Source organism: Trichoplusia ni, unplaced genomic scaffold (genome assembly GCF_003590095.1).
Source record: "Trichoplusia ni isolate ovarian cell line Hi5 unplaced genomic scaffold, tn1 tig00000150, whole genome shotgun sequence".
Taxonomy (NCBI): domain Eukaryota; kingdom Metazoa; phylum Arthropoda; class Insecta; order Lepidoptera; family Noctuidae; genus Trichoplusia; species Trichoplusia ni.
In genome coordinates, this window is record NW_020799988.1 from 1 (window position 1) to 13135 (window position 13135).

General features: G+C 36.8%; 4 protein-coding genes across 6 annotated transcripts; 2 read left to right on the forward strand and 2 right to left on the reverse strand.

Annotated features, from left to right (window-relative positions):
* Positions 1-818: 818 nt before the first annotated feature.
* Positions 819-3107, reverse strand: LOC113506939 (oxysterol-binding protein-related protein 11-like). The gene is made up of 5 exons (XM_026889780.1): positions 2832-3107; positions 2424-2585; positions 1902-1999; positions 1665-1743; positions 819-1549 (listed from the first exon to the last, which is right to left on the reverse strand). Exons 1-5 carry the CDS (start codon positions 3015-3017, stop codon positions 1433-1435), a joined length of 642 nt encoding a protein of 213 aa, XP_026745581.1. The 5' UTR covers positions 3018-3107; the 3' UTR covers positions 819-1432.
* A 232-nt stretch (positions 3108-3339) lies between these two features.
* On the forward strand, positions 3340-8541 carry LOC113506941 (aprataxin and PNK-like factor). Of its 3 annotated transcripts, XM_026889782.1 has the most exons (9): positions 3340-3764; positions 3890-3967; positions 4188-4536; positions 4793-4971; positions 5068-5168; positions 5606-5801; positions 5902-6093; positions 6186-6315; positions 6396-6693. In XM_026889782.1, exons 1-9 carry the CDS (start codon positions 3666-3668, stop codon positions 6623-6625), a joined length of 1554 nt encoding a protein of 517 aa, XP_026745583.1. In that variant the 5' UTR covers positions 3340-3665; the 3' UTR covers positions 6626-6693. The 3 variants fall into 3 exon arrangements, with proteins under 3 accessions (XP_026745583.1, XP_026745584.1, XP_026745585.1); XM_026889783.1 differs by lacking the exons at positions 5606-5801; positions 5902-6093; positions 6186-6315; positions 6396-6693 and adding exons at positions 7420-7610; positions 8267-8541 and having other exon boundaries at positions 3341-3764; XM_026889784.1 differs by lacking the exons at positions 5606-5801; positions 5902-6093; positions 6186-6315; positions 6396-6693 and adding exons at positions 7420-7610; positions 8050-8358 and having other exon boundaries at positions 3341-3764.
* A 120-nt stretch (positions 8542-8661) lies between these two features.
* On the reverse strand, positions 8662-10811 carry LOC113506944 (translin-associated protein X-like). The gene is made up of 4 exons (XM_026889786.1): positions 10598-10811; positions 10212-10446; positions 9712-10127; positions 8662-9357 (listed from the first exon to the last, which is right to left on the reverse strand). Exons 1-4 carry the CDS (start codon positions 10608-10610, stop codon positions 9167-9169), a joined length of 855 nt encoding a protein of 284 aa, XP_026745587.1. The 5' UTR covers positions 10611-10811; the 3' UTR covers positions 8662-9166.
* Positions 10812-11037: 226 nt separating this feature from the next.
* On the forward strand, positions 11038-13101 carry LOC113506942 (actin-related protein 2/3 complex subunit 1A-B-like). Its single transcript, XM_026889785.1, is given in 7 exon segments — positions 11038-11114; positions 11201-11293; positions 11372-11454; positions 11622-11725; positions 11727-11814; positions 11817-11879; positions 11882-13101. Coding segments are annotated over 5 exon segments (1119 nt in total). The 5' UTR covers positions 11038-11114; positions 11201-11293; positions 11372-11381; the 3' UTR covers positions 12673-13101.
* Positions 13102-13135: the final 34 nt, after the last annotated feature.

Sequence of the window (13135 nt, forward strand, 5' to 3'; positions counted from 1 at the left end):
GTAATCGGAAAATGCTAATCTTGACCTTTAGGCGTCCCAATGTTGAATCCAAAAGTTGGGATAAATTCTTTCGAAATAACGTTGTCGACTTAGAGTACGTTTAGGGTCCATTTAGACGTTACGAGGGATACCATGCAGGTTGCAATTTATTTATTTAATTACAACGGTGAAAAACCAATTACAGCAATTAAATGCAATGCAATAAATACATTCTGTAGCCGCGCAGCTCGGGTATATAATCGCCATCAACGTATGACAACTTGCACGATATTTCTGGCATCGTCTTAATAATTGCTCTTACAATAAACAATGGTATAGCCCACCCTGGTAGGCACATAAGTAAAAGCTACTGAATACTTTCCGTACAAAAATGAAGTAAGCATCTCAGCAGAGTCTCATACATAAAATGCAAAAGGCTTTAAAACAACTGTCCGCAAGAAATGAGGTCAACGTTATGTAACTCACTTCGTTTGATTCTGATTAGGATAGCGTCGGTCAATACGCTGCGTCCTAAATTCTTGATCACACATTATCGATGTGTAACTGGCCAAGGTATAATGAATTAGAAATTAAAATATAAGTATGTATACAATTTTAAGGTATGTGATATATAGAAACAAATGATTTCACACGCAAAACGTAAGCGGTGCGTATTTTCTAAATTCATATTAAGATAATCAACTAATTCGAAACGTTCATTTTATCATTGAAGTTTAGGGTTTTAGACTTTTTTATTTAATTTAGGTCGTTTCGATAGTCGAGTTAACAGGGCGTGGAGAGGGTGTTTCCACTTTGGATTTAAATAAATAAAATGTAAGTAGTATTGTTCCGAGATGTTTATTAGATGCCATTATTTTCTAAAAATTAGGTACATACAAATAAACCAACATGACATACCTAAAAATCATACAACATATCTGGAAAAACAATTTCCGTCGATGGTAAATTTTAAAAATTACAATAGTGTAGAAATATATCAATTACATTTTAAATTAAACATAATTAAAGACATAGTTTACATAAAATATTTACAATTAATACGATACAACAGTGTATAAGCTACAGGGAAAACATGAGGATATGTTAACAATGCTTGTCTTTTTAAGCTATAAATAAAATACCTAGAACACCATGAAATATTACATTTGATTTTTACTTACAGACTGCTCTACATATCAAATACTCAATATGAATTTTTTCCATCAAAATATACTCTTACTCAAAAATACAAGTTGGCTACTTCTTTCCATATTATGTTTGTTTTTAATAGATGATTTACGTATAGCTTTAAAATACAAACAAAAACCAGTATCAACCACAACAAACTTGAAATGTAAATTATAAAGCATTTAATACAAGTAAATAGCATCATCAAATATAGTATTTCATAGTGTAATCACGTTTCTATCTCTTAGTTTATACACATCTGTGGTTAATGATGGTCATTTTCCGAGTGCTTGCTGGACACACTGACTGTAGCATACTGCTGTTGTCGGTGGAGGATGCCCAGGCACTGGAGCAAGCACTGCATACTGGCTGCTGATGTTGCCTAGAAATAAGAATAAGTTCTCTTGCTTTTTAATCAAAATTAACATAAAATTAGTTAAAGATTAGACAGGGAAGACCTGTATTAATATAATAATAATAAGTATGTCTTGACTTACCTTCAAAAGCAATAAATCAGGGTCTGTATGAGGAAATGGTGAATCGGAAAATTCTATACACCTTGCTAGAGCTGCATCACTGAAAATAATACAATAATTATTATTTAAACATACATAAGAAAACACCAATAAACATATTCACATAAGATACTCCATGTTTTAAATATTAATTTGTTTGAATACATAAAATGTTAAAAATAAATACAAAACATGATGGGATAGAAATGATATTAATACCTTAGTTCTGTGGCCTGCAACTGTTGTCTTGCTGATGCCATGGCATCATGAACTGCTAGTTGTTCCCGAGGCTGCAGTGGTGGGTTAGCGCCCATGGCCTGTAAAATCCAAAGATGTTAATCAAACATGGGCAGCACACTAGAAGCTCAGAACTAAGTACTTCATATTTATTGTTAGGATGGCTAAAGAAAAATAAAAATAAAACATTGCCTTGGCTATTGACAGATAACTATTCTGGCTCACATTATCTATTTGTAGTCTTTCCACAGAAGCTGTCATGTTAGATTTAATTGCGATCACACAATCACCAATACATTAAAACTTGTTTCAATCGTAAATATAGTTAGAATTAAATTTTGCACAAAAGCTGCATACATACATGTAATAACAGGAATTTAAGCTTAACTAATTGACACTGAAATGTTGTAGTAAAAGTATTTGTCATGACCATTGTAATCATTTGATTATTTTCTCTATAGTCTAATAACCAGAGACAAATCACCAGTGAATGAGGTTTTATACCTTTGTGTGTATTTCAGCTATAGCCCTGAGGCCATTGACCCACTCTTGTCTTGCTCTTGCATCTGTAGCCCTTAGTTTGAGCATGTCTCCGGAAGCACAGTTGATTGTGAAGGTACGGGAGTCCTCATCACTAGGACATATCACTGCTGCTGCTAAGTGCGCCTGGAATATGTAGCACAAAAGGCGTGAAAATTTTGCAACTTTAGTAGACATGTTAACACTTATTGGCTGGTACTGAGACTTTAAATTATCATTGTTTATCACAAACGGGGAGCAAGAGAACAAGGGGCTTATTATATGTATCTTTAAAACATGTATAACATACAAACTCAATGGCTACAGGATACATATAACTTTAAATATTTGAAGTTGTCGTATTTAACATAAAATATCAAAAATATGCGTTACCTCTCCTCTGGCAGGTTGTCCCGGCTGGATAGTGTCTCCAGGCCCATCAAAAAGGTAATAAGATAAAACACCCGTTTCGGGATCGACCGCAAACCACCGCTGCTGCCAGCCTTTTACAACATTTGTGTATTTATATAGTTGCCCAGATAGTGGCCTGTGAGCGCCTAAGCCTGCCGTTTTAATCATTGTGTTTTTAATAGTCTAAATGTCGATGTAAACACTAAACACTAGAAAATATATGATTTAATATTTTCTTTTCAGAATTTTGACACTTAGCAAGTTACGTTATGTTTACATGTTAGTCATTTCTAATAATTTGTTCTAAATTAATATTTTTTCCTTAATTTAATTAAGATGATCGTTCTTCAACGCATGATTCGTTTTTATTTTAACAATATCAATAAAATATTTAATATTAATATTGTAAATATAAAGTATCGGAAATTATTGCTAACACTGTTAGCAGTGAACGTAACGAATAATCAGCTGTCGTACTGTCATTTCTAATGACAGATTTGAAACTTAGATAATTCCGTTTAGCGCTCTACGCAAAATACGCAATCATATCATTATGGTTCTTATGAATAAATCATTGCAAATTTTAACCGAAAAAAGATAACCAAATCTATTTCAATACTGTTATAATTCACTTAGGTACATATTATTAGTAAGATAAATGCTGAATAAAACGGTTCAAATCGACCACGAAATTTAATGTGGTGTTGTGGTCGTGAGCGCTGTCAAGTCAAACCGTATTGTTTATTGTGTTTATACATTCCCACGCATTGTTTTTGATAAGGGTATACAATTCTTGTATGATCCTATTCTGAGAAAATGGTGTTTAAATTAATAAGAATAGATGATCAGTGCAGCTCGTCTAAAATTCAACTGTCGACCGGTGTTCATGTCATTGGTAGAGGAAAGTTTTTGCACGTAAGTTATTTTCTTAATAACCAATTAGATAGGCAATTAAGTAAAAAGATTATTACCGCATCCAAATAAATAAAATACCGTTTTATCATGGCGCAAATTATTTATATTATCATTTTTTCCAATAGAACGATGATACTGACAAGAGGGTGTCTCGGAACCACGCTGAGTTAGAGGTGACTGATGATGCTGTGACACTGAAGGCGGTATGTCATTAAAAGAGCACATACACAGAAAAAATAATATGAGAACTTACTAAGAACACTTGTGAAATGAATTGAAATTAAAAATTATTTTAAGCCCCATTATCTCTAAATTATAACTAACTTTAAAAACATTTAAGTGCCATGCAGTACATAACATTATTTTGTTTTCTGAATTTGGCAGTTGATTTGAAAATAATTGTAATTATATACTTTATTTTAGCTTCATCAGAACCCTTGTTTCTTCATTAAAAAAGACACAGATAAAAAGGAATTGCTGCAGCAGGACTGCACGGTGTCTCTTTATCACGGAGACAGGTTTGGTCTCATACCAAACCACTTCTGGTATGAAGTTCTAAATTGTCCCAGTCAAGGTGGAGAAGAAACTCCTATAGTTGATGAAGTTACCAAAGAAGTTAGGATAAAGGAAGCAAGAGATGTTGGAGCATCGGAAACAGAGGAGAATAGTGCTGATACTAGGGACTCTGCTAAAGACAGTGAAGAAACAATCCAGTTTGAGAATAATGAGGAAGATGCAGATCAAAACTGCTCATGTTCACCATCAATAATGAGTGAGTAGTATACAACTCAACTGATTGCAGATCACATGTTTATTTACTGACTATAGCTCTATGAATAAAATGTACAATTCAACATAATATCTGTCATTAGGGCCTATGGCCCAACATCTAGATATTCTTTTGCATGTTTTCTATTTAGTTCCAGAATGTATTTAAAGTTTCAAAATATGATAACTTGTGAATGTCTTAAAAAAAAATTTAGTGAACACTACTAAAGTAAAATAATTATTTTTATTTGTGTTTTCAGACAATGACCAAGAACCTACAGAAGAGTATGAAGTGCCTTTGGATCCTGATGCTAAGACTCCTCTCAAGAGGAGTAACAGCTTCAGGGAAACTAGTCCAATTGATGTAAAGAAGGTTAAGACGGAACCTGACGATGGAGTGGATACAGGAGCCTCAGTGGCTGGACCTAGCAATGGACAGGTAACAGATTTGTTTTAAAATGCTCTCACAACTTGAGCTAGTCATGTGTTTTGTTTTATTTGTAAAGTCTTAATTCGATAATTCTGCATGTTCCAGGCTTCATCAGATTCAGACAGCAAAGACAAAGATGATGCGTCACCCGCGAAGCCTGATCGACCAGCGCGAGAGAGATGCTTGTATGGTGCTAACTGTTATAGGTAAGTTTGAGCCATTTAACTTGATACTATTTGCTTCCTAGAGATTTCGTTTATTTTATTCTTTTAAAGCAAAAGCAAAATGTTTTGGTTCTGTTTTTGATATTATTTCGCACTTGATTCCGTTCAAGTTTCACTCTAAATGGTACTACCGAATTAAAGCGATTTGAAAACAAAGATCGACTGTTATCAGTGACTTAAGCTATATCCGGTTGAGTATGTCATCAACAAAATTAAACTTTATGGTTTATCGGTCTTTTTGGTTGAATATTTTTACTCCAGGTTTGCGGCTTGAAATCCTTTTTTTCAAGTGAGTTTTAATTAATGTTACTTTTTGTTTTTTTTTATATATTACCATTATCTACTTGCGTAAGTACATATTTAATATTAATGTTCTTAATATATTTTGTTAAATTATGTAATGTAGTTTTTTCTTTCAGTTCTGTTAAAATAACTCGACCAACACAAATACAATTAGAGAAGTTGGTAGATTTTTTGGAAAAAAACCCAGGGCTTGCGAGGGGAAATATGAGGAGTGTTCAAGCTCGCCGGCAGACCAAGATCAAGTGGGAGCAAGTCGCCATTTCCTTAAATGCTTTGGGTGGCGCAATAAAAGACGCTAGATCTTGGACTAAAGTAAGTCTGCGTTTATAAATATTTTGCAGAATACGGATATGAAAATGTATTAGAATAAAAATTTTATGTTTTATTTCAATTCGTCATAAATTATTTTCAGTTTTGGTGTGATAAAAAGTATGCATTAAAGAAAAGCGTTGCCCAAAGGAACGCTTCTGCGAACCGTCCTGGTGGTGGAGTGGACCTGTCGCCATTCTCAGAGCTAGATGAAAGACTGCTCACCCTAATCGGTGAGAACAGCTTTGCAGAAAGTGGCGACCAGGAATCAGGAATTCATCCGAATGTTACCATGGTAAATTTTGGTTAATAGTTACCTCATTATAATTTTATTATCTGTCTCTCTACTGATACATCTACCAAAACTGTTACATTTATGTTCAATAGGAATCTCGAGGGCCGAGTACATCCCAAAATCCTCTACCAAGCTACGACATACGAGCAGAACAGCCTATTGTAGATCGGTTGCCGAGCTTGACACCAGACTTGTCAGACACAGCTGCGTCAGCTTCCTCTCGTAAGTATTTACAAGTTATATCACATATGTATTCTTATAAACAATTAACATAGCGTTAATGGTGTAAATATATTTTTCAGCACGAAGACGCAGCCCAAAACTAAGGCTTCGTCAAGTGAGGCCGACAAATGCGCTGCGACAACTGCGGGCAGAGAGAGAAAGATTAATGAAAATGGAAGGGAAGAAGGTAGAGACTGAGCTGAAGAAGTCTGCCGGATTGGATAAGCTTGTTCAGTCCCTGGATAATTTGGCAAATGCTATAATGGTGTCTGGAGATAAGATCGCAGCGGCACTTCGCAGCAGGCCGTAACTCCAAGATTGCCCTATTTATATTTGACTGTTATATATTGCGATTACATATATTTATGTTAAAATAATAATTATATGATAGTATATATAAATAAATCTTAGAAAAATCTACAAATTCGTTTCTATTTTATTACATCCTTTATTGTTGTGTTCCGTTTGCAAAAGCGTATGACGAGTCCTTCTGATCGCGGGAGATGTTAGTTATGCTGCAAAGAAGTGGTTAGCTGCTGTTTTGTCAAATGTTATACAATTGATTGGATACTGGTATCTCGTAGTGTTCAACCAGCTTTTGTCAGTAAAGCGCAAGAAAATGGCATTACATTAGAAGCCTCTTAAATTATCAGCGGCTTAATAATATAATGCATTGATTACACTTACAATTTCCTTTTGAAGTATTTACCTAACTTATCTCAAAATAAGTTATCAGAATCTGTCGCGTAGTTTTAAAGATTTAAGAATACATAGGGGTTACTAAGGACAGACGGACAGCGGGAGTGAATTCGTTTTCTAATATTATTTAGTGTTAAGCAATCACATTTCTGGTGAGATTATCAGGAAAATAGTATAGAAAAGGTATTCCATATGTTCTCGCCACAATGAAAAAGCACTTTTTACGTCAACATGTCTAAATGCTAATGCGTTTAATGCTTTGCCCGTGAAAAGAAGAAACTACTTGCTTGTCATTTATTAATGTTATTCTGGTCATTCAAAATATTATGTAGAATGTCATACTGAATGCTTGAGCCGTTCCCTAGCAGGCAACCAGTTTAAGCTACGTTTGTTACGTGTTGGCAGACGCAACCCGCAGCACTTGTCGCAGTTCAGCCACCCGGCGGACGCGGACTGGGGCGCGGGCGCGCGCGGCGCGTGTCCGTACGGGCGCGCCTGCCGCCGCCGCGACCCGCGCCACTGGGACGCGCACACGCACCCGCCCGGCGCGCGCCCGCCCGCCCCACACGCCCCACACGCACAGGCGCGCAGACCAGGTATCATGCTAATAAAGCCCTAATATTGACCTCCTTTCAAATTATTACTGTCGCGTAATTTACCATTTCTTTAATTTATATGCAATGCAGTGAAATATGTAAGACGTAAGACTGCACGGATAGCCGAGTGGTTGGGGTTACCCACTAAGGCAAACCCACTGGGTACGACGGCGACGGTCCGACGCGGGTTCGATCACCACTTAGGACACGCGTTTGTTTGAGCTACGAATGCTTATCTTGAGTCTGGGTATCTTTGTGCATATGACTTGAATGTTTGTGGCAGCCCCGCGACACAAGGATTAAATACCTTAATGCGTGAGTTCAAAAAAAAAAGAAGAAAGAGGACGGCCATTTTCGTCATTAGTTTCTTAAAACATAAATTAGGTTTTTTTAGATAAATGAATAGTAGTTTACTTATGCATGTAATCGTCTTCAACAGGTATACAAATGGTTGAACGCCACGGCAACGTATTCTACATAAACGCACATTCCGTAAACTTTTACGACGACCATTTTCAAGTCGAAGACTCAGATGGTGACAGTGTCGATTACGATTATGAGTTTTAATGGATCAAGGAGTTACTTTTATAAATCATGATTACGAAAAAGATGTCGTTGTAAGTGTTTAGTTTTTAAAGTGACATTAATTTAATCAGGTCAAACACAAAAAAGGAAGCAAAAGAAAACGAGAGTGGTTTCGGATAATGAAGAAGAGAGCGATGAAGATTCTCCAGCTCGCGATCTGATTGTGACGGGGAAAAGGGTGCGAAAGACAATCCAAAGGCAAGATATGGGACTGTCAGAGTCTGAAGCTGAGGAGGATCCCTATGGTACTGATGAGTCGGATGAGTGGCAGCCACCCAGCGATCACACAGGAAGCCAAGATTTCTCGCAACCTTGATTAAAGTGGTCAATAAATGTTATTTTTGAATTCGCAGAGTATTAATTACCAATATTGCCCACACATCATCCAAACGGTATTAACCTTTTTTTTTGGTATATACTATGTACTATATACTATGTGATAATCAGAGAGAGGAAACATAAGAAATACTGTTTTAGAGACATATTTTTAATGATTATTACGCTTATCTTACTTTTTTAGGGCATGGCCCATCCAATAAGTTACAATTCCAGTAATATCCTTTATAATAATACATTAAGTTTTCTACTAATGCATGCTATTCTCTGAGATTTTTCTATGGGTTCGTAATAAAATGCAGAATAATACTTCACATTTAAAATGTTTAGAGAATAACACTACATTCTTAACATCTATCACATTTAGGTAAACAATGAGAGAAAGTCCACATTGCAATGTAGAGACACACTAGAGACTATTGTAAAAGTTCTTAACTTAGAACAATAGTAGTAGAATTGCAATGCAGGTCGAAAGTTAAAAGAGAAATGGGTGACAAAGAACTTTACATGTCAATCAGTCTTAAATGGCATCAATAGGCCTGATAATCTACATCTTCGTACTTTCTCGAACACCAACCTCTTTTCTTTCTTCAATTTCTTTGCCACCTAATGTAATATTAAGTAAACTTTGGCCGTTAATAGTATCCCTCGTCGTCGGACAGCCCGGTGGGCGCGTCGATGTCCGGCGCGGGCGGGTTGCCGGGGCCCAGCAGCGGCGCGGGGCCCGACCCGCGCACGCGCAGCGCGTACACCGCCATCTCCACTTTGTTCACGTTAGCGCGAGTTGTTGTTAACTTTCGGAGCAGGTGGCGGTTGTTTGTGATACCTATGGGAAATTGGATGGTGTTATAATGCTGTTTTTGTCAAAATTAATGCTAAAAACACCCACAAGGAAATAAAAAATTAAAGTAGTTCTGTATGTATTACAGGTACTTAAGTATATTTTTCAAGGTTATAATTTTGCTCTATGCTCTGCTCTTTGGGCATGTGGATAAACATTGAAAAACTGATTAGTCACATGCATGAGTACAGGCAGAGCATCCTGATGGATGTCTCCCAACCCCATCAAGGCTTCAAGGGCAAGTACTCAAAATTTGGCATAGACCGAAATGTCCAGAACCCTCAGGGTTCCAACGCTATGGTAAAATTGTATTAAATATTTTTGTGAGCTCAATATTACCTAAATATCCAGTATACAAGTCCCTCACAAGCTGGCAGGCCTGGATACAGTCCTCGCTCTCACCAGTGGACACACTGTTGATGGCCTTCCTCATCAGCTCTCCAGTCAGATCAGCCAAACCCAGCATATAATCATTATCAGTTATTGTTGTAACCACTTTCCGTTGTTCATCATTCTCTGTGATCACAAACTCGAGTTCCTTCTGAACCTCTGGGAATGTGATGATCTGACCAGTAGCCATGATAGAGAACATGGTCCTAGCTTCAACAAATTCTTGGAAGCCATTAGTCACAGCCCGCAAGTGTAAGTAAGCGGGACTGAACTCAAGCTCTATGCCAATGCTTTTGATTGGTCCATTGATAAGCTTTTGAATCCGATCATTGGCATCTGCTAGGACTTTTGCATTTGATTCTTTACTGAAAATGTAGAAATATTATTAAGTAAATCCCAGAAAGTGTATTGAGATATTTCATATTTGACTGTGATTATAGAATACTCACGTCATAGCAGAATGAAGGACAAAAATGATCCGTTTGCTTTCAATGGTAATGTCTCTGGATAGTTTGACGAGCCTCTCATGTCTGTCTTGACGCGCAGTCAGCTTTAATGATATATCTTTGAAAATTGCCAGAACTGGACTGTCTTCTGGGAGAGCTAAGGCGTTTTCCCGCGCCACTGACGATAGACTCGGCGGATTTGGATTCGGCGCTCTACGGTTGCCGCGGTAATGTCTTCCTATAAGAACACCCTTATTAATTATTATGTATAAAAAACTTAAGATATCTCTAAATGGAAGATCTTTATGGTATTCTCTGACTGATTAGTGGGTAGAGGTGACCACAATTCGAACTTTTTGTAAAATTTGCAAGTATTATGTTTTACGAACCTGGGCCAGGCATATTGATAATGCAGCGAATGGAATGCTTTAAACTTTACAAAACACAGAGGGAGTTAACTATTTATTTAGTATTTTAATAAATGCGTTTCCTCGCTAATAATAATGGCAGTACGTTCAAGCCTCGTTGCAGTATTGATTTTTGTGAGTAAACTCTTTTTTATTTATTTGCTGTCATTTTGACACCCACTTGGCATGTGTTACCAGATTATAAAGCAGAGCTTACAGGTCAACAGAAAAGGTGGATTTCTTGCTTTTAATTTAATAATTTAGAGGTTTGTTTCGTGATCTATGCCTCATTATTTTTAATAAGCTAAAATATTGAATCGTTGGTTAATCGGATTCAAAAATAATAATTCAGATCTGTACTGCACTTATGAATCACTTGGTCGGTCACTGTACGACTTACCTACGTCAAAGTTTATTATTCATTCAATACAGTATCCTCAGTGAAACTCGACTCATCACTCAGTCGAGTTTTGATTTAAAACTAACAATAATTGAAGTAGTAAGTGGCTTTTGGATTGGGATAACTTTATGTTAAATAGTATAGGCATTTTGTGTCGGAAAGTTCGTAATAAATTGTGATTTCAGGTATTCGCGTCGACTGCCCAGAGTCCGCGAATTTCTGCTTATCAACCGATATCGTTGGGTGTGACTAGCTTCCCGTTTGCTGAGAAACTTAAGGTAAATATGTACTAAAATTACTTGATTTAGAAATTAATGACGCTATACGTTTAATAAATAAGATTATTCGTGTTTCAGGTTACTAAAAATGTCCCAAACTCTAACATTTGGAGATTCTTGTGCGCCGGTAACTTGCCATGCGTGGAATAAGGATAGAACCCGTAAGTTATTTCATTATACATTTGTGTAGTTAAATCACACGAAGCCGTAGCATGTTTTTTTAGCCATCCGTAACATAGAGATTGTGGGCAAATTTAAGGTGCCTAACAGCAAACCCTGGGTGGTCTAATAAAGGCAATCTGACTTACCAATATTTATTGTATTACAGAAATAGCATTTTCTCCTAACAACAATGAAGTTCACATCTATCAAAAAGAAGGTAATGATTGGAAGCAAACCAACAACCTAGTGGAACACGACCTGAAGGTGATGGGGTATTGACTGGGCTCCCAACACTAACCGCATTGTAACTTGTTCTGTTGACCGCAATGCTTACGTCTGGACTCAAGGAGATGATGGAAAATGACAACAACCTTGGTCCTCCTTCGTATCAACCGAGCTGCAACCTGTGTAAAATGGTCTCCAATGGAAACAAGTTTGCTGTAGGGTCTGGAGCTAGGTTAATCTCCATTTGTTACTTTGAGAAGGAGAACAACTGGTGGGTCTCCAAACACATCAAAAAGCCTATTCGTTCAACTGTGACAAGCATTGACTGGCATCCAAATAACATTCTCTTGGTTGCTGGCTCAGCAGACTTCAAAGTAAGGGTGTTCTCAGCTTACATTAAAGATATTGAAGACCAACCTGGACCAAATGTTTGGGGCACTAAGCTGCCTTTGGGCCAACTGTTGGCAGAGTTTCCCAACTCTCCTAATGGAGGTGGATGGGTACATAGCGTCTCTTTCTCAGCAGACGGGACTAAGTTTGCATGGGTGGGTCATGACAGCTCCATCAATGTAGCTGATGCTACTCAAGGCAAAGCTGTTATCAAAATGAAGACTGAATATCTGCCATTCTTGGGATGTAGCTGGGTGACCAACAACTCTCTTGTGGTGGCAGGACATAGCTGCATTCCTTTATTGTATTGCCATGAAGGTAACCAGATTAGTTTTGTAGCCAAACTGGATAATACTCAGAGGAAGGAGTCTGGTGGACTGTCTGCCATGAAGAAGTTCCAGTCTCTGGATCGCCAGGCGCGCATTGAAACTAATGATACTTTCCTTGATTCCATTCATCAGAATGCTATAACATCTATCCGCCTGTATGAAGGCACTAAAGCTAACACTCGTAAGTTCAGCACCACAGGTCTGGATGGACAACTGGTCATCTGGGATTTGGATTCTTTGGAAAGGTCTATTGAGGGACTGAAGATTGTTTAAATCAGATTTCATTTAAATTTATGATTTTTATTTTAAGGAATAATATAATAATCAGTTTGCGTGCGAGTTCTGAAGTCACTCCAATAAAAAAAGATAAACATGGAAAGCCGTGGAAAAGTAAAACTTCACAATCACAGTCTGATCAGTCTAGCTAGAAAAACATGAAGCAAATAGTAGCAGTGAGTGAATTCAGCTCCCCAGACAGTAAAAACTTTCAAATATACAGAATAAACTATAATAATTTATAGATACAACTTCTATGTTTTTTTATAATATACAATTTAAAAATTTAACTTGATAATCAAATCAATAATTTATAATATAAATTAGAAATAAGACTACTACACCCTATAAATATATGATAGATCACTGTTAATACTACTGAAGTACTGATTTCTGTCAATATTACATTAAATTTTAAGGAATCAACCGAAGTATTATTTTTAACATTAACATCAAAGTC

Bases quoted from the DNA above. Each gene is read 5' to 3' on its own strand.
- LOC113506941 (XM_026889782.1), top strand. From the start codon at position 3,666: ATGGTGTTTAAATTAATAAGAATAGATGATCAGTGCAGCTCGTCTAAA. The intron at 4,537-4,792 runs GTGAGTAGTATA...TTGTGTTTTCAG, and splicing joins ATGTTCACCATCAATAATGA to ACAATGACCAAGAACCTACA. The intron at 5,802-5,901 runs GTAAGTCTGCGT...AATTATTTTCAG, and splicing joins ACGCTAGATCTTGGACTAAA to TTTTGGTGTGATAAAAAGTA.
- LOC113506939 (XM_026889780.1), bottom strand. From the start codon at position 3,017: ATGATTAAAACGGCAGGCTTAGGCGCTCACAGGCCACTATCTGGGCAA. The intron at 2,586-2,831 runs GTAACGCATATT...TACATATTCCAG, and splicing joins GACAACCTGCCAGAGGAGAG to GCGCACTTAGCAGCAGCAGT. The intron at 1,744-1,901 runs GTATTAATATCA...TATTATTTTCAG, and splicing joins TTGCAGGCCACAGAACTAAG to TGATGCAGCTCTAGCAAGGT.
- LOC113506944 (XM_026889786.1), bottom strand. The intron at 10,128-10,211 runs GTGAGTATTCTA...CTACATTTTCAG, and splicing joins GTCCTTCATTCTGCTATGAC to TAAAGAATCAAATGCAAAAG. The intron at 9,358-9,711 runs GTAATATTGAGC...AATTTCCCATAG, and splicing joins CTTGTATACTGGATATTTAG to GTATCACAAACAACCGCCAC.